Source organism: Hyla sarda, chromosome 2 (genome assembly GCF_029499605.1).
Source record: "Hyla sarda isolate aHylSar1 chromosome 2, aHylSar1.hap1, whole genome shotgun sequence".
NCBI classification, from domain to species: domain Eukaryota; kingdom Metazoa; phylum Chordata; class Amphibia; order Anura; family Hylidae; genus Hyla; species Hyla sarda.
In genome coordinates this window covers 77,609,790-77,630,713 of record NC_079190.1, presented here as the reverse complement: position 1 = coordinate 77,630,713, position 20,924 = coordinate 77,609,790, and the positions used below count along the sequence as shown (strand labels likewise).

The 20,924-nt window shown below is 42.6% G+C and overlaps 1 protein-coding gene across 1 annotated transcript; it reads left to right on the top strand.

Moving 5' to 3' along the window:
• Nucleotides 1-1,357: 1,357 nt before the first annotated feature.
• On the top strand, nt 1,358-19,562 carry SKIC8 (SKI8 subunit of superkiller complex). The gene is made up of 11 exons (XM_056562171.1): nt 1,358-1,493; nt 1,572-1,608; nt 2,917-2,944; nt 3,613-3,718; nt 5,846-6,018; nt 6,165-6,313; nt 8,001-8,094; nt 8,879-8,972; nt 14,038-14,130; nt 14,217-14,295; nt 15,698-19,562. The coding sequence occupies exons 2-11, from the start codon at nt 1,597-1,599 to the stop codon at nt 15,785-15,787; spliced, it is 918 nt and encodes a 305-aa protein (XP_056418146.1). The 5' UTR covers nt 1,358-1,493; nt 1,572-1,596; the 3' UTR covers nt 15,788-19,562.
• The last annotated feature ends 1,362 nt before the right edge of the window (nt 19,563-20,924 follow it).

Here is a 20,924-nt window from a genome sequence, read left to right as displayed (position 1 = left end):
CTGCACACGTACTGCACATCTACCACCCTGCACATGTACTGCACATCTACCACCTGCCCGCTAGCTGTTGCAAGACTACAATTTCCAACATGCCCTTACAGTCAGAACATGCCGGGGGTTATAGTCTTGCAACAGCTGACGGGCAGGTGGTAGATGTGCGGTGCGGACAGGTGGAAGAAAGGGAGAAAAGCTGTGGCGTGTTTACACAGCGGAATGCGCGCTAATTCTCCGCTCGCGGAATTCAGTGAGCGGAGATTAAGCCTGGCAGCCGTCGGCGGCATTAGGACCCCGTGGCACTGCGCCGTCACCATTGATGGCTATTTAGTGCTCACGGAATTCAGCACAAAGAATGAACATGTTTATTCTCTGTGCGGAACAATTTCAGCAGCGGAATTTTCTGCCATGGAAATTGCTCAATGTGAACAGGTCTAGCGAAAACCCATTCACACTGACGCAAAAGTTCACCGCGCGTAATTCCGTTAGCGTAATTCCACTAGCAAAATTCCGCCCGCAGAATTCCGTGGGAATTGCGTAGTCTGAACGCACCCTAAGTGATGGGGTGATATGCGGAAAAATGTGTCCCCATCGTGCGGTGAGAGGGGGGGTAAAGAAACTGTCTAAATATGCTGAAAGTAAATGAACAAAAGATGCTTGCAGCTGTGGGATAGACAGATAGATATGAGATAGATAGATAGGAGATAGATTAGATAGATATAAGATAGATAGGAGATAGATAGGAGATAGATATAGATTAGATAGATATAAGAGATAGATAGATATATATTAGATAGATAGATAGATAGATATGAGATAGATAGATAGAGATAGATGAGATTAGATAGATAGATAGATAATAGATATAGATAGATATATATTAGATAGATAGATAGATGAGATTAGATAGATAGATCATGAGATAGATAGATAGATAGATAGATAATAGATATAGATAGATATATATTAGATAGATTGATATGAGATAGATATGAGATTAGATAGATAGATCATGAGATAGATAGATATAGATAGATATAACATAGATCGATCGATCAGTGTTTCCCAACAGGGTGCCGCCAGCTGTTGTAAAACTACAACTTCCAGTAAGGAATGATGAAGATTGTTTAACTGATCTAAACAAAACTTCTGCTTCTTCACAGCAGTGTTTCCCAACCAGTGTGCCTCCAGCTGTTGCGAAACTACAACTCCCATGTCCGCATAGCTGCAGGCACACTGGTTAGAGAACACTGCTTTAGAGGATCAGTGCGCCCCCTATCTTTCCAGCACAGAGCAGTGTCAGCACTAAGCCCCGCCTCCTCCTCGGTCACATGATTTGTCCACTCATGCCATTCCAGTAGCCGCAGATTGGAGTCACATGATTAGCGCGCGCTCTCTTCCATCGTTCTGTAAGTTCCGTGCTGACGTCATCAAGCGGCGACATCTATGTCAGCGCTGGAACTTGTAAACTGCCTATAGCAACGGGAAGGATACAATAGGTGGGATGGGAGTGCAGGAGCTGAGCGTGCGTGCTGTGTGAGAAGGGTAGTAACCGGCCTCCGTCTTGTGTCTTTCAGGTGGTTTAGTCTGATCTATGTGGACATGAGCACCCAGGTAAGGCCGCTGTACATATTATCCCAGAACAGCCTCCATGTCACGTGTTCTAGAGCTGGAGGGTCCAGGATACGTCTCTTAGCCTGGGAATGGGGAACAGCAAAAACAATCACCCCCCATATCATGTGCACGCTTTTATGTTGCGCCCATTCCCTGCCTTTTAAATAAGTATTCCAACATAAGTTCTATCACCCCTGCGCAGGACATAAACCTCCACCCATCATGAGGACCGTGATCCACCAGTAACCAGTGTGACTTTATTACTGTCTATTGTGCTGACTGTATGGGAATGCTGGGAGTTCTAGTTTTGCAACAGCTGGAGGCACCCTGGTTGGAAAACACTGCCTTAGGCTGCTTCCACACTACCGTTATGCCATGGTAGTGTGACGGCCGTCAGGACCGCCAGGGAGAATAGCGGGGAAGAAATAGTGCTTGCACCATCTTTCTCCTGCTGTTCTCTCTGAAAGGGGGCAACAGTAGTGTGAATGTAGCCTTACACAGTTAAAGGGGTATTCCGGGCAAACATTTTTTAGCCCCTATCCAAAGGATAGGGGTTAAGATGTCTGATAGCAGGGGGTCTGCTGCTGGAACCTCCCAAAATTTCCCTGCAGCACCTGCATTCTATGCGGGGCTGCGTCTTCAGTTCCGGAAACCTCTGGGAATGAGGACGTGACGTCATGCCACGCCCCTCCATTCATGTCCTTTGCCCGGAATACCCCTTTAATAGAGCAGCACTTAAGCAGGTACACTGGCTCCATTCGCACAGGGCTGTGGATAGGAGATAAATGTTGTTAGTGAGGGTGTTTAAGGGTCTAGTCACATGTTCAGTATCCTGGGCCTATTTAATGCGCAGGATCTGAAGTAAATTAGTTAGGATACTTACGTGGATGATGCGACCCCTACTGATCTGGAAAACAGGTGATGCCATGTCATGCTTGTTGACTAGATTGACAATCTAGAATTCAAGTCTGTCCAATTTCTAAGGGACTGTTAGACATAGGGCAGCACTGAACTCATAAGTCCCATAGATGGATACTGTAGCAGCAGTGCACTTACTCAAGTGGCAGTGGAGGTCCTAAGTAGTCAGATAGATATATAGATGGATATATTCTAATATATATATTTTTTTAACATTATGAATCACTTGTGACTGATTTTGGGGGTGCCCAAAACCCCTTTGAATTGAATGGCCCTCTCTGACCTCCAGCTTCCTTTAGCTCCGTTAGTGTATTGTACTGAGACTAATAGTTACACAACAGCCTCAGTGTTATTTGACTGATTTAGATTTTTCCTTTTATCTTTTAACAGTATAGTATCCTCTACAAGCAAGACCAAGGTAAGCCGCCTCCTAGTAAAGGAGTAATCCAGACATGTTCTAAAAAAGATTGGTCACAACAGAACCGCTCATATAGTAATATGTTCTGCCATTTTTATTTTACTTGTTTTATATAGCTCAAAATATCATTAAGTGCTGTACAGAGATTGTCCCTGTCCCACTGAATCTCAAACTAATTTCCCATCTCAGACACACTAAGGCCAGTTAACCAGTCAGTGATGGAGGAAACTAGAGATCACCAAGGCAAATGTGGAAAGAACAGACAGACTCCATGCAGATGTTCTCCTTGCTTGGATTTGAACTGATGACTTCGGTGCTGCAAAACAACAATGCCACAAAGCCCAGCCTTGTGTATCTCTCCTTTAAATCATTGCTTGTGCGCTGTACTCTGCCGATGCAACAAGCCTACTTAAAGGGATATTACAGCCTCAGAAAAAAATGTAGAACGTGTCCCAGGGCTATGTAAGAAAGAAGCAATACATATCTGCCCTGAGCCAACATCTCCTGGTCAGCGATGCTTCCTTAATACTGTGAGGTGTTGACGCAGCAGGAACTGTCTAGTCAGCCAGTGGTGTTCCACGTGATGTGATGAGAGAACTCTTTTAATCATAAGTTTTAGTACGTTAGTACTTTTCTAATTTATATATAATTTTTATTTTGTTTTTCAGCCCATAATGATGCCGTATGGTCTGTTGCATGGGGGAAGAATAAAAATGATGGAACAGAAACAGTGATTAGTGGTTCCCTAGATGATTTGGTGAAAGTTTGGAAATGGTAAGTAATGATTAAGCATGGTCCACTGGGATTCACCACGATCTCAAAAACGGGAGTCCTGAAAGGGAATCAGTCAGCTGTATTTGCTGCTGATAGCTAATCTGTACCTTTTGTGGAGCTGGCAGTGGTTGCCAATTTTTAAAGTTGCTTTTTTTACTTCTCAGCCAAGTGGGAGAAACTGCCACAGCCTCTTTGCTTGCCACGGATAGCTGGGAGGGGAGGACAAGTGAAGAGGTGTGCCGCCAGGTTCTGGCTTTTGAGCACTTTGGCACCGCCTCTTTGACACTTTACTGAGCAATGAAAAGGCAATTTTATAAGTTTGGCAACCACCATCAGGAAAGACAATTTCATATACAGCGGTATCTGCAGCTCTTAACAGAAAATGGACCTGACCGATTCCCTTTTAAGCTCCCAATAGAATTCAGTAGCAGTCATGTGCCCACTGCCATCTCCTTCATTGTCTAGGCGGGCTGCCAGAAATAGCCAGTAGCTGTACTCCGCCATGATCCCCAGACCCGTAGACAAGAAATATTGTAACTTTGGCACAGGGGCTATATATTGCTGAATGAGAAAGATTCATTATAACTTTAATATCATGGATCACAATCTCTTAGCAATCTGCGCTTAGGAGTCCAGTGGGTGGACCTACTTAGTGATTGACAGTTTTCTCTGTATGCTAATTTGTATAGCAAAAGCTGTCAATCAGCAATCCACTGGACTCCTAAGCCAGGAGTGAGCAAGATTTAGCTCAGTCAAATTAAAGTTATACTGTAAACTATGTTCTACCACGTTGTATATCAGTCTTCTCGAGAATACCCTACAGATTGGACTGCATTCTATAATGTGGTAGGTTCTCTTTAAAAAGCAGCAGCTATCAAATAAGTGCTCCAGCAAGTGAGACAGGTATAGCAGAATACTTCATTTTACCACTGGAGTTTTCTTTTTATTTTTCCCAGCACTGAGCCATGTAAGTCAATCAGACAAGGCAAGGAGGGAGAATGGGTGTGCACAGCCTTCTTGACATTTCAGCCCTGAGCATCATAGATTCCCTTTTAGATATTTAAGTATATATATATATTTTTTTTTTTTGGCCTGATCCTATTTTCGTAAACCACCTTTTTATATGGTATGTTTTTTATTTTTTTGTTTTTTATTTTCCCTTCAGTTTTCTTCTGAAATATAGGGATACGCTGTAGTTTTGCTGCAGATTTGAGGACAGATGTGCTAATATTTTAAAATAAGTAATTGTTTTTGGCATACACAGTTGCAGATTTGATGCAGAACCAGCAGATGGGGGGGGGGGGGGGGGTGGTAATTTCAGCTTTGAAGTCGGTGAAGAAAATCTGTAATAAACACACAGCGGATCTGACACAACAGTTGATTTGTTGGGGATTTAAGATGGTATTTTTTTCCGCCGGCTGTGGTTAAAATTTTTTAAATCTGATCTGCTTTGTTGCTACAAAGAGAAAAGTCTCCGCCCCTAGACATCTTATCCCCTATCCAAAGGATAGGGGATAAGATGTCAGATTGCCGCGGTCCCGCTGCTGGGGAGCCCCGGGATCCCCGCTGCGGCACCCCGCTATCATTACAGCACAGAGCGAGTTCGCTCTGCACATAATGACGGGCAATACAGGGGACGGAGCAGCCTGACGTCATGGCTCCGCCCCTCGTGACGTCACGGCCCACCCCTTTCAATACAAGTCTATGGGAGGGGGCGTGGCGGTCGTCACGCCCCCTCCCATAGACTTGTATTGAAAGGGGTGGGCCGTGACGTAACGATGCTCCGGCCCCTGTATTGCCCGTCATTATGGGCAGAGCGAACTCGCTCTGTGCTGTAATGATAGCGGGGTGCCGCAGCGGGGATCCCGGGGCTCCCCAGCAGCGGGACCGTGGCGATCTGACATCTTATCCCCTATCCTTTGGATAGGGGATAAGATGTCTAGGGGCGGAGTACCCCTTTAATTCTCATTCCCCCTCAGTATGTGTGTATTTTCTTTTCCCTGATAGTTTACTGGTCTGATTTTATGTTCTTTGGTTAACTTAGCACAGATGTGGTTTTGTCTGAAAAAACCTTAAATGCCCTGGTCACCAAAAAGTATTGTTAGATATTGATTCTTCCTCCCACAGGACTGATGAGCGCTTAGACCTACAATGGACACTTGAAGGCCACCAGCTAGGAGTGGTATCTGTGGATGTGTGTCCCAATGGTAATATTGCCGCCTCTAGTTCTTTAGATGCTCACATCCGACTATGGGACCTTGAGTCTGGCAAGCAGATCCGCTCCATCGATGCTGGACCAGGTATGAACACTAAGATTCTAGTTTCTTCTCTATAACATTTAAATCACATAGTAGCATTTCTTTATGGGTGTGTTTTTACTCCATGTAAGAAGATGAACATTGGCTTCCATGCACAGATATATTGACTAACAGCTATGTTTCCGTAGTGGATGCTTGGTCTGTTGCCTTTTCACCGGACTCTCAGCATTTGGCTACTGGAAGTCATGTTGGAAAAGTGAACATCTTTGGTGTAGAGACTGGAAAGAAAGAATACTCCCTGGACACCAGAGGCAAATTCATCCTTAGTATTGCTTATGTAAGTTTATTTATGGACATTTATCAACGGGTTTAGTCAGGTTTTCTTTACTATAATTGTGGCAAAATTGTCGCAACTGCGACTACGTGATTTTTTTTGTGCGACATTTTGACTAGAAAGCGAGAAAAGCAAGTTTTCCAAAAATTAACTACGTAGTAGTAATTTTAACCCCTTAACGACGCAGGACGTATATTTACGTCCTGCGTCGGTCCCGTCGCTCATCAATGGCCGGGACCCGCGGCTAATACCACACATCGCCGATCGCGGCAATGTGCGGTATGAACCCTTTAGAAGCGGCGGTCAAAGCCGCCGCTTCTAAAGTGAAAGTGATCCGGCTGCTCAGTCGGGCTGTTCGGGACCGCCGCGGTGAAATCGTTAATACACGCCAGTGATCAGCATAGGAGATCAGTGTGTGCAGTGTTATAGGTCCCTGTTAATAAAGGTCATTTAACCCCTTCCCTAATAAAAGTTTCAATCACCCCCCTTTTCCCATAAAAAAAAATAAAACAGTGTAAAAAAAAATAAATAAACAAACATGTGGTATCGCCGCGTGCGTAAATGTCCGAACTATAAAAATATATCATTAATTAAACCGCACGGTCAATGGCGTACGCGCAAAAAAATTCCAAAGTCCAAAAAAGCGTATTTTGGTCACTTTTTATACCATTAAAAAATGAATAAAAAGTGAAAAAGTCCGCTCAAAACAAAAATCATACCGATAAAAACTTCAAAATGAGCCCTCATACCGCCCTGTACATGGAAAAATAAAATAGTTATAGGGGTCAGAATAGGACATTTTTAAACGTATAAATTTTCCTGCATGTAGTTATGATTTTTTCCAGAAGTGCGACAAAATCAAACCTATATAAGTAGGGTATCATTTTAACCATATGGACCTACAGAATAATAAGGTGTAATTTTTACCGAAAAATGTACTGTGTAGAAACGGAAGCCCCCAAAAGTTACAAAATGGCGTTTTTTCTTCTATTTTGTCGCACAATGATCTCTTTTTAGCGTTTCGCCGTGCATTTTTGGGTAAAATGACTAATGTCACTGCAAAGTAGAGCTGGCGACGCAAAAAATAAGCCATAATATGGATTTTTAGGTGGAAAATTGAAAGGGTTATGATTTTTAAAAGGTAAGGAGGAAAAAACGAAAGTGGAAAAACCCTGAGTCCTTAAGGGGTTAAAATGGACTACGGGTAGTCAGGTATTTATTAACTGCCACAGTCGCAACTGCGCAAAAAAAAGTCGCAACAGGGGTAAAAATTGACTAAATTTACTCCAGCTCAAACAAGGAGCAGAAAAAGCTACTACCAAAATAAAAAAGGAAAAATTGCTTATGTGAAAGAAAATTATAAACAGGCTGAAAGCAGTTGATAAATAAGTCGCACATAAGCAAAAAAAAGTAAAGAAAAAAAAAGAATACATAAGCAAACATTGATAAATGTCCCTCATTAAGATTACATTTAGGAAACAAGTGCAAAAGTATTTTGCTTTTGTATTTGTAAACTGAAAGCAGCAGTAGATCTGCATCTCTTGGGATCTGGCCCCACTCCTGGTTTTTAGCCCTCATACAGTGATACAATATACAGATTTTGACACACTGGTGTGAATGGGGCCTTATGCTGGCTTGACAAATGTTGTTTGACTCTTTTGACTCCTCCTCCCTTTTTTTTAAACTACAGAGCCCAGATGGAAAGTATCTGGCTAGTGGTGCCATAGATGGGATCATCAATATCTTTGATATTGCCACTGGGAAGCTTCTCCACACGTTGGAAGGTAAAAGGCTCTCTTATCAATAAAAACAAAACATAATTAATAGTTTCTTCACTAATATTTTTCTCATATTGAACATTGTTTCATATTGCTATTTAAACTGAGACATTCAACAAGAATTGTGTGTGAGCAATGTCTCTCCCTCCTTCTGCATTTGGCTGTAAGATAACTGCCTGCAGCAGGAGCCTCCCCCCTTTGCCCTGTTTGCAGTAGGACACAAGTATTGCTATGCCCTGGCTCCGATTATGCCAGGGTCCCCTGTGTTAGGTGTTAATGTGAGTGTCGGTAAGACAGTGCTCCCGAAAGCACCTTTTCCATATTGTTTAGGAAAAGGTCCCATCACTGCTTTCTATGCATCCATGGATCCCTCATTGAGTTTTATGTCCACAGCTACTATTTTTTGTTATATTTTCTGGTGTTATATCGGATGTTGCAAAAAATACATAAAGTAAATGTGTTATTACTATTTGTGCATTATTATTTTGCAGTATTGTAGTGTAAGGAAATCAAACCAAATCAAATATGCTCTTAGTCAAAAGAGTGGTCAGAAACTTAAAAAAAAAATAAGTTGTATAAGTGAAAATGAATTTTGCTTTGGTATCAGTACAAAAGACATTGAATACAGATGCATCAATGAGCCCCAGTTTTAAAGGGTTTGTCAGAATTCTAAGATGTTTTTCATTTCCCTAATAATATATATCTGTGTTTTTTTTTTTTTTTTTTTGCATTTCTTCTAATTTTTAACTGAGAAGATCTTGATGTATCTATTATTCTATTCCCCCTCCAGGTCATGCTATGCCAATCAGATCATTGACGTTCTCCCCAGATTCTCAGCTGCTAGTTACAGGTTCTGATGATGGATATATCAAAATCTATGACGTGTGAGTTGCTGCTTTCTATAGCCTGAAACAAAAATGTTATTTACATTTAAATAAGTGTATTCAGTGTGTGTATATTAGGGGTGTGAATCGCCAAGAATTTGGCGATTCGATTCGAATCGCGATACCAGTGTGGCGATTCGATATATCGCGATATATCGCGATACCGTCTAGGTGACGATACATCGCGATATATCGCCCACCTGGGAGCATTCATAGATCCCAATAGACGCCGCTGTCAGCTTTGACAGCGGCGATCTAGTACTCCGGTGCTCACTTTTCTCATGTTATCCCGTCCGGGCTGCAAAATAAAATAAAACGCACTTTATCTTACCTGCCAACGAGCCCCCGGAGCTCCGGTACAGGTGTTCGGTCCCCGGGCTGTATTCTTCTTACTTCCTGTTAGTCCGGCACGTCACATGGAGCTTCAGCCTATCACCAGCGGAGGCGGGACATCGCTGCGGCTGGTGATAGGCTGAAGCTCCATGTGACGTGCCGGACTAACAGGAAGTAAGAAGAATACAGCCCGGGGACCCAACACCTGTACCGGAGCTCCGCGGGCTCGTTGGCAGGTAAGAAAAGTGCGTTTTATTAAAAATTCCACATCCCTAAAAGAATCGATTCAAAAATATTTTGAATCGATTCTGTATCGGCAAATGAAAAATCGCGATTATCGCGAGAATCGATTTTTTTCTTACATCCCTAGTGTATATAACATTTTGTTTTCTTTAAGGATTCTGTCTCTTGCTGAAATCTTACCTGTGGAGGTGCTTTTAAAATTATGAAATTGCAAACAGGGCTGTGGAATTGGTAAAAAAAATATACCAACTCTGCTTCTGGCTTTAGGCTTGAATTCCACTGAGGTTTTTGCCCTATTTATTAATTTATTTTTTTTTGGGGGGGGGGGGGCTTAAAACACCAGAAAACGCTAGAAAAACTGCCACAGTTTTCCCAGCGTTTTGGCGTTTTTTCTGGCGTTTTTAAACTTGTATGGAATTTGCCTTTCTTGGCCCATTTTTTTGTACAAAATTTGTTGGGTACCAAAAAAAAAGATGCATTAGGGATGTAAAAAAAAATGTATTAGTTTTTTTTTTTTCTTATAACGAAATTTTAATACAGTGACCCTCCGACAATGGCCCAGGCCTACGATGGCCCCGACATATGATCAGATCGACATACGATGGCCTCTCAGAGGCCATCGCATGTTGGACAGCATCGACATACGATGCTTTTTTATGTCGGGGCCATCGCATTAAGTGCTATCCGGCAGCGCAAAATGCTTAAGCTGCTGCCGGATAGCAGCTTAATGTTCCCCGTGTGGTGCGGTAAGTATTACTTACCCCTCCACGATGATCCGGGGTGCCCTCCGGGTCCAGCGCTGGTCTTCCGGTGTCTTCTCGGCCCTCTCCGATGACGTCAATACACTACTGCGCACGTCCTCCAATAGGAATGGCGTACGCAGCGGCGTAATGACATCGCTATGCAGGCCCAGTAAGGCCTTGCGGAAGACAGCAGAGGTCCGGAGAAGACAGCGGAGGCCCGGGGTCACCATCGGGAAAGGCGGGGACACCATCGCAAGCGGCCGGGACAGGTGAGTACAGCTTCCTATACTTTACATTGCACGAATCCCTCAACATACGATGGCTTCGACAAACGATGGCTCGTTTGGAACGAATTACCATCGTATGTTGAGGGACCACTGTTCCTTTTTTTTTTTTTTTCTATAAAGTGTGTGTTTAACTTCTCTCCTATTTTTTATTCATTTTATTTTATTTTTTTAGGTAGTACTACTACTCCCAGCATGGAATACACTGTTGCATGATGGGAGTAGGACCTGTACTAATAGATATATTGCCCCAGGTGTCATTCGTGACACCCGATGTGATCGTCCTTAATATAGCTGAGATGCGGCTCTATACAGCGCTCGCATCTCTGCTCTGTACTCCGGCCGGTGATGTGAATAGAATATCACACATTCATATTTTCCGCCCAGAGGGGTGATTGGCCGGATGGTGGCAGCCAATCACAGCTCTGAGGGAAATATGAATGAGTGATGTTCTAGTCACATCACTGACCGGCCCGGAGTATAGTGCAGAGATGTGAGCGCTGTATACAGCCGCTCCATCTCTGCAATAGATAGGACGATCTCAGCGGGTGTCAGGAGTGAAATCTGCTATGATGTGTCCTTAACTACAAGTACTACTACTCCCAGCATGGAGCACACTCTGCTCCATGCTGGGAGCTGTAGTACCTGCATTAATAGACAGATCACAGCGAGTATCACTCCTGACACCCACTGCGATCCTCCTGTATAATGTATAGATGCGGGCGGCCGCTCTTCTATGGTCCTCTGCACGGCCGTATATATACACCTATTCATATTTTCCACAGACAGCTGTGATTGGCTTGAACCATCTGGCCAATCACAGCTCTCTGCTGGAAATATGAATAGGTGTGTATATATATACGTCGGTGCAAGGGATCATAGAAGAGCGGCTGGCCGCATTTATTAATTATACAGAAGGATCGCAACAGGCGATCTGTCAATTAGCACAGGTACTACTACTCCCATCATAGAACAGTGTGTTCCATGCTTGGAGTAGTAGTACTACCTAAAAAAAAAAATGTTTAAAAAAAAAAAAGGGAAAAACACACACTACATTTTTATTGTCTGCTACATTTTTAGTGCTTTACCCGCCCACATAAACTGATCCGTGTTTAAAAATTTATAAAAATGTTGTAATAAACAATTTTTCCATCACTTCTGTATCTTTTTATTTATTTTTTAATAGTACCCTACGAAATTATAATTAAAAAAAAAAAGGTATCTCCATCACTTTTTTGGATCGCTAAAGTCCAAAAAAAGAATAAAAACCGCCAGCAAAAACGCCAAAGTTAAAACAGACATTGCGTTTTTCTTGGTGTTTTTGCTCTCCCATAGACTTCTATGGGAGAAAAACGCCACGATTTCTGTGCAAAGAATGCCAAACTAGGTTTTGTCGGGCGTTTTGAAAAACCAGCCTGTAAATCAAGGAAGTGTGTCCATGACATGATGCATGGACACAGCAGGACTAGTATGTGTCCAAGCAGGCGGGGGGGGCAGTTGTTTGACTGGCTTTTTCAGTATGAAATACAGAAAATGTTCTAATGAAAACAATTGCAAAACCTATTGGTTATACATGCTTTACAACATATCAAAAGTTTTTGTATCGGACAGTGCCCATTTAAAGCACAGTTTCCGAATAAACTTAGTTATGATTACTCTGAATTTGCACAGTCATATAACGTCAATCATGATTCAGTGTAAATAGGGAGCCAGTCAGTCTTTTATGCTGCCCTTGGTTTGGGCATCATGATCGTAACAGGTTTTTAGCTCATTAAAAGTCCTGATATCATTTTACTGCAGTAAGGCTGCATTCACATCTCGTTTTTGCAATATGGTTCCCGTATCAGGTCTTTTGTAAAAAACAAACAAACAAAAAAGTCTCAAAACCGGACTGAACCGTGTATACCTCAGTACGGTATACAGTTTGATGCGGTTTAATACGTAAAAAAAAAAAAAAAAAAAAAACGGTTTTATATTTGTACTTAATTAAAAAATAATGTTCTTCTTGTTCTATTTGTGGGAAGAACTTTAGGTGTGCACTGCGCATGTGAAAACTGCAAAACCGTATTGTGCAAACCGGATGGAACCGTATGCACGTACGGTTCCCATAGACCACCATTTTAAAAAAAAAAAGGATACGGGTTGTATCTGGTTTTTCACCCGGACATAAAATCGTAGTAGACTACAGTTTTGTGTACGGGAAAAAAACGGACAAAACAGTAAATGATGCAAAACGTACACAACCGGATGCTACTATTGGCATGCGGTTTTCTATGAAGTGTCTCTACATACAGTTTGCAATAAGTTTTTCTTTCTCTAAAACCAGCTACGTATTGCAAAAACGAGATGTGAATGCAGCCTTACTCAATATTTATAAGTCTCATTCATGAAGTAGTTGGCAATTGAACCAGAGTCAGTGTTGGAAATAGGAGTTTGGCTTACTGACTTCCCTGTTGTGGTTAAATATAAATAAATAAAGCCCCAAAGTTAAATTTTAGAATCGGTAATGTTCTATAATTTGTTGCTGTGCTTATCTGATTTTGAAATAAAGTTTGTTCATTTTGTTAGTAAGACTTACCGTATTTTTCGCCGTATAAGACGCACTTTTTCTTCCCCAAAACTTTGGGGAAAAAGTCGGTGCGTCTTATACATCGAATACACCCCTATCGCGCCGGTCCCTGCGGCCATCAACGGCCGGGACCCGCGGCTAATACAGGACATCACCGATCGCGGTGATGCCCTGTATTAACCCTTCAGACGCGGCGATCAAAGCTGACCGCCGCGACTGAAGGGAAAGTGACACTAACCCGGCTGTTCAGTCGGGCTGTTCGGGACCGCCGCGATTTCACTGCGGCGGTCCCGAACAGCCCGACTGAATAGCCGGGTCAGTGTTTACAGGACACCGGGGGGGACCTTACTTGCCTCCTCGGTGTCTTCTCCGTTCAGGGATCCCCTGTATGGCCGGCGCTCTCCTTCCTCGTCATCACGTCGTCGTGTACGTGCGTCGGCGTGCGTAATGATGTGATGGCGGCGACGGAGAGCAAGGATACCCGGCCGGCAGCAGAGACGTTCCGGAGCGACGGGGACACGGCGACAGCGATGTAGCGACATCCAGGGCAGCGGTGAAGGGTCCGGAGCGGCGGGGACACGTGAGTATTACCTCCCATACAGTGGTCTTCAACCTGTGGACCTCCAGATGTTACAAAACTACAACTCCCAGCATGCCCGGACAGCCGTTGGCTGTCCGGGCATGCTGGGAGTTGTAGTTTTGTAACATCTGGAGGTCTGCAGGTTGAAGACCACTATTGGGTTCAAAATCTTTATTTTTTTTGATTTTGCACCTATAAATTGGGTGCGTCTTATACGCTGGTGTGTCCTATAGGGCGAAAAATACGATAAGTTGCATACATAAAATATAAAGAACAGTAAGACAAAGTGTTCTGTTTGTATTTCTTTCCTTAGACAACACGCCAGTTTGGCCGGAACACTCAGTGGACACGGCTCCTGGGTGCTGACTGTGGCTTTCTCTCCTGATGATGCTCACTTTGTCTCTAGGTAGGAAGTATGGTGGAATGTATATAGAACGTCAGTGTAAGGGATCTGTGACTTTGACATATTAAAGCATCTGTCATCTCTTTTAGCTCTTCTGACAAAAGTGTAAAAGTGTGGGATGTTGCCAGCAGAACTTGTGTTCATACTTTCTTTGATCACCAAGAACAGGTAACAAAGCAGTTGTTTTTGTCTTTTTTGTTTGCAATTATTGGGACGGGATTCTTGTGCTCTCAGTGAGGAGCTCGTGTTCTTTACCAGTAGATGGCACATGCTCCATGCATTCCCATGGGAAGGTAGGCAGCTTGTGCTCCTCACTGAGCGCCAGGTCCCATACTGGTGATCGCGTGGGGCCCCAGCGGTCTGACCCCCCCAAGATCAGCTACTTATCACCTATCCTGTGGCTAGGGGATAAGTTATTTTGTGCCGGAGATCTCCTTTAATAAAAAATAAACAGTAGTTCCTAATAACTGATGTGCTTGTAGAAGAAATAATAGATTGGTTGCTCATAGCAGCAAAGTATTAGAAACTTAGAAGATTGTTGGCAGAAAAAGACTACCTGGTCCATGTTGTCTGCCTTTTTTTTTATATTTCCTTTTTTGTTATCTTGGTATAAATGTTTATTCCAGGCAGGTTTTTATTCACTTACTGTGGAATGACCAACCACATCTGCTGGACATTTGTTTTAAATGGTCACTGTCGGCTATAAAAACGTAGGTAATAAAAAAAATTCCATATTGAATTAAAGAAAACCACTAGGGGTCCCCATACCTCCTGGGACACTGAGTTCCACAGCAGCATGAGCATGTCCAAGGGTCATGGACACAAGATGGCTGATTGACAAGGCTGCAGGAGGAACACAACCTGCAGCAACACTGCTGCAACAGAATTTTACCAAACATGTGCCTCCAGCTGTTGCAATACTACAAGTCCAATAATGCCTGGACAGTCAAAGGATGTCTGGGCATGCTGGAAGTTGTAGTTTTGCAAAAGCTGTAGGCAACACTGTTGCAAAAGAGTTATCTAAACACTGTACCTCCAACTATTCCAAAACTAAAAGTCCCAGGATTACAGGACTGGCAAAGGATGATACACCTGAATTACATAGGAAACCACTGTACTTTTAGCACTAAACCTTTGCACTAATTTAGCAAGATGTAAGTTATACACTCACCATATTGCATGTGAGTCAGCAGAGTGAGGGAGGGAGGGGGATGAGTCCTCACAGTGCAGGCAAGAGAGGGACACACCCACCTCCCTCTGGGAAGATGAAGAAGATATTGAGCAGCTGTCATATGCAATTTGTTTGAGATATTGGTGATAGAGACATAAAAATTATATGTGGATGAGGTATTGAGTAACATAATTTTTATTTTTTTTGTGGGATCTGACAGGTACACTTTAAGAATCTACTACTCTCTCAATAAAATATATTCTCGTGTTTATAGTCCTGTTATTCTCTGAAAAGTTGGAATCTGCTTGCTGTGGACTATTGATTCTTTGCAAAATATCTGTCCTTTATAAGTAGATCCAAGTATTTTGTAAAAATGACTGATTTGCTTTTTCTTCTTAGGTTTGGGGTGTACGGTACAACAGGAACGGATCAAAAATAGCCTCTGCTGGAGATGACCAGGAAATTCATATTTATGACTGTCCCATTTAACATGTAATCCTACCCTGATGGGGAAATGAACTGGCAGAGACCTATGTCATTCCAGCTAGTCTCTTCCCAATATAAAATGTCATCTGATCAGACCATCAATTATACCCCAGACCTGTATGTGCTGCTGCTGGGCATGAGGAGGTATATTTATTTGGATGAAATTGCATCACATGAACAAACTGCAATCAAAATTGGCGTTTGGAAATAACTGGCTGTTTTTTTTTTTTTTTAATGTTGTTTTCCCTCTTTGGCAGCGCAAGTACAAATATAACATTTTTAACTTGTCACTTTTTTAATAGAGTATATTCTGAAATATGCATGTTGAGCAATGATCATATATCTTTATTTATGCCACCCCCTTTGGTGTATGGCCAGATTCACAATACACTGTGCCTCCATTGTGATAAGCTGTAACACTGACACATCTGTAAGTTCATACTGACATTTACTGGTATTGGGGGTATATAGAGTAAGGCTGCATTCACACCATATGGGGGTATGGCAGCCAGATCCGGTGGGAGAATAATAATAATAATAAAATAATAATAATAATAAAAATAATAATAAAAAAAAAAAAAAATTTGGCCTCTGCCGGACCGCACTGCACCCCGTTCATTTTTTTTATTTTACGCTGCAAATCCGCTGGTGAAGGCCTGCTCTATGCTGTCTTCACATGTGCCTGCTCGTAGTAGCAATACGCCGCTACCAGCAGGCACACTGCGATGTGCGAGTCGCAGTATACTCTCACATTGCGGGAGCTCTCTGCCTAGCTCAGAGCAGGGAGAGTGGCCGCGATGTGGGAGTAGGCCGCACACATCTCTGCACTGTGTCTGCTGGTAGCGGTGTATTGCCGCTACCAGCAGGCACATGTAAAGCCAGCATACAGCGGGGCCTTCACCAGCGGATACGCAGCTAAATACGCTGCGAAAATCTGCACGTGTGAACGTACCCTTAAGCGGGTTAACCCAGTGTTTCCCAACCAGTGGGCCGCTAGCTAGTGCAAAACTACAACTACTAACCTTTGGCTGTACGGACGTGCTGTTATGCAACATCTGTAATCCCTATTGGTGAGTGATCATACAACCATGAACTTATGGGTCACAAGACACTTAGACAGCATCGTTTCACCAGAGTCAATGGGGGACATGTTTTATTTATTTATATAACTCCTACAGATTCCGCAGCGCTTACAATTATGGGGTACAAACAAAGACAAGTATCAGACATAAAATTACACAATAACTATTCAAACGAGGTGTGGGGATATGTTGGGGATATGTTGAGGCCAATTAGAGACTGTTATAGGCCTGTCTGAAGAGATGTGTTTTTAGGCCACGTTTGAAACTATGGATGTTGTTGTTGAGTCTGAGGTATTGAGGGATAGCATTCCAGAGAACCATTGGTGTAGGTAGATGGGTTTTTTTTCGGTCTAAATTTGGTGCAATTCACCATACTTGTGCAAGGCGCATGATAAATTTTGTGCAAAGTTCTAAATCTCCACACAGTTCTATTTGTACACCTGAGCTGCACCTCACAGGAAAAGTGGTGTGTCCTGGATACTGGTATTTTGTTCTGTTGCTTTGAGGCGCGGATTCCATAGATGTTTTTTGTCCACCAGCAAAAACCCCAGAAAAACTGCCACAGCTTTTTCCAGCATTTTGGCAGTTTTTGGGGTTTTTTTTAGGGTCCCGTCCTACAGAGTGTAAGGAGGTCAGGAGTGATGTATAGCATAACTATTCACCTCCCCGGGCCATATAGTATACAGGGGTGCATAGTGTTCCCATGTATACTAAACAGGAGTGCAGCTTGGAAAGAGTTAAGCCACGCTGCTGCTGAGCAGTTCTTGGTTAAGTCTTTGTGCGCTATCCTGTATATACAGCCATCTATAGATGACTGTGTATACAGTATGCAGACATTAACAATTGGAGGCTCCCTATTTAGGAACACACTGCAGTATGGGCGCACCCCCTATAGAAGAGCGCCAAAAAAGTACTAACATTTTTTTTCCCCTAATTTCAGATACGTGAATGACTACATCAGATTTGGTGGAATGTGATGATGACCAGCATTTTTATTTTTTTTTTCCAATAAAAAGGTTGAGGTTACCAGGGTGGGCGAGGACCATTGTTACCTGCCATCCTCAGCCTAAATAATGCCAGCCTTTTACCGCCTAGACCCAGGAGCACCATATTTGATGCTCCGGGCCTGTTTGGTAACGGCTTTTCCCAGTATCGGGGTAATATTTAGGGGCTAGCTGTTTGTGGGGCGAACGCTAAGCCCGGCTTAGTAATGGATTCCGTCTACAAGACGGCTGCCACTACGAAGCCTGAAAATGCAATTATAAAAAACAATGTCCAGTAAACTTGCATCACTTCTTGAAGTGTTGTACTTTGGACATATAAAAGACTTCTATGGGAGAAAAAAAAAAAGACCAAGAAAAATTTAATGACTTGTAATGAGAAAAAAAAAGCTCCATATTAAAACGCCTATGCTAAATCCCACTAGTTAAAAAAAAAGAGTGCAAAATGAGGGGGAGTGTAAAAAAAAAATTTTTTTTAAATAAGTTGCATAGAAACAGCCTCATCAAAGTTTTTTTTTTCCCTTACAAAGCATGGTTGCAAAAAACTCTATGGGCGAGATTTATCAAACGATGGGCAAAGGAACAGTGGTGCAACCTATCAGATTACAGCTTTCATTTTTTATTTTTTTTTAACCCCTCTTCTCCCCATGACGTATGGTTGCGTCCTAGGAAGGGGGGCGGCTATGGAGCGGAATTGTGATGTCATCCACAGGGGTGTGGAAATTTAAAAAAAAAACTACTTGTCCAAGGGACTAAAACGGAGCAGAATCTACTTGTCCCTCATAAAAATTCACTTGTCCTGGTACAAAATAATTTTAACCCAAATAGTATGTAAATAAGGTCTATAATCAATAAAAACTTGATAGGCAGACCAGTATGTCACCCCATTAGGTGTATACGGTCCCTGATAAGTAAGTCTGCCCCATTAATAGAATACTGCAGTGCAAAATAACTTATCCTGACCGCTGGGAAACCCCTCCCCCTGATCTTTTGTAAGGGGCCCTGGCACAAATGGGGGCTTGTCTGCACGACGCAGCGTCTGACTCGCCCCCCCATAGATACATGGAGGGGGCATTTCAGCAGCCGTGTCATGCAGAGACCGAACATTGCCTTCATGCCGTCTGCTGGGGGCTCATACAAGAGATGGGGGGGGTTGTCCCAGCAGTTAGACCCCCGCGATCACTTATGGGGATAAGTGATTTTGCACTACAGTATTCCTTTAAGTAGGTAGTCCCCCTTCAGGTAGGTATGTCGCTTTATCAGGTAGGGATCAAAAAGGGCCCCCTGCTCCATTATATTGATCAGGACCACTGAAGAGTAATTTCGGGGTCCCCACCTTCCACCATACCATTCAATGATGGCAGGCCAGAGCAGCAGAGCGCAGAGAACACTGATTGAATTGAACGATTCCATGTAATAGTCCACTATGGGGACTTAAAAAATAGGGATAAATGTGTTTAACCCCTCCCCCTAATAAAAGTTTAACCCCTTTAGGACTCAGCCCATTTTCACCTTAAGGACGCAGCCAATTTTATTTTTGCATTTTAGTTTTTTCCTCCTCACCTTCTAAAATTTATAACTCTTATATTTCCGTTCTCAGACCCATATGAGGGCTTGTTTTTTGCATGACCAGTTTTACTTTGTAATGACATCACTCATTATACCCTAAAATGTATGGTAAACCCCCCCCCCCCCCCCCAAAAAAAAATTTGTGTAAGGAAATTTTAATGAAAATCATAATTTTTCTAATTTGGGGGGTTTCGTTTTCGCGCTGTACACTTTACGGTAAAAAATACATGTTTTCTTTATACTCTGGGTCAATACGATTAAAATGATACCCATGTTACATACATTTCTATTATTGTACTGCTTTTAAAAAATCTCAAACTTTTTTTTCAAAATTGCCCTATTTTGACCACCTATAACTTTCTTATTTTTCCGTATTAAGGGATGTGTCAGGGCTAATTTTTTGCGCCATGATCTGTAGTTTGTTTTGGTACCAGATTTGTGTATATGTGACTTTTTGATCGCTTTTTATTAAAAACAAAATTGCAGTTTGATGTGACAAAAAAAGCTGAATTGTTTACTTTTTTTTTTTACGTTTACGCCATTCGCCGTAGGGGATCATTAACATTATATATTTATAGTTCAGACATTTACGCATGCAACGATACCAAATATGTTTATTATTTATCATTTTTTTACGCTTTTATGTATTAATATGGGGAAAAAGGGTGATTTAAAACTTTATTGAAGGAGGGGATTTTCTTTTTTTCTTTCTTTTTTACATTCATTTTACACTTTTTTAGTCCTAATAGGGGACTATTTATAGCAGTCATTAGATTGCTAATACTGTTCAGTGCTATGCATAGGGCATAGCACTGATCAGTATTATCGGCGATTTTCTGCTCTGGTCTGCTGGAAGGCAGATCAGTGCAAAAGACCCCGTGAGACGGACAGAGGCAGGTGAGGGGACCTCCGTCCGCCATCTTGGCTTATCTGATCTGTGCGGCAGTGATCAGATCAGCCATTATAAGTGCCGCACTGCCGCAGATGCCGTGATCTGTATTGATCAAAGGACCTGAGGGATTAATGGCAGACATCAGCGCGATCGCTGATGTCCGTCATTACCAGCGGGTCCGCTGCTGCTGACAGGCGGGAAGCGAGCGCATAGCCCTGTGCGCTAAGAGGTGCTATACAGCGCCGTACATTTACGGCGCATGTCCTTAAGGGATTACCCCCTTTTTATAAAATAATGTGAAAAAAATGTCCAAATAAAAACTAGAGATCACCCCCCCAACAAAAATAAAAAGCGCTCCTACAATCCCGTATATGAAGAAATAAAAAAAAGGTATAGGGGTCTGAAGAGCACGATTTTAAGCATACTATTTTTTGTATGAGGCAAAAGTTACCAACCTGAAACTCTCCACCTGTTTTAAAACTACAGCTACCAGCATGCCCTGCCAGGGAATGATGGGAGTTGTAGTTTTGCAGCAGCTGGAGCGACACAGATTGGGGGACACAGCTATAGGCAATGGCTGGAAAAATTGGCTTCAA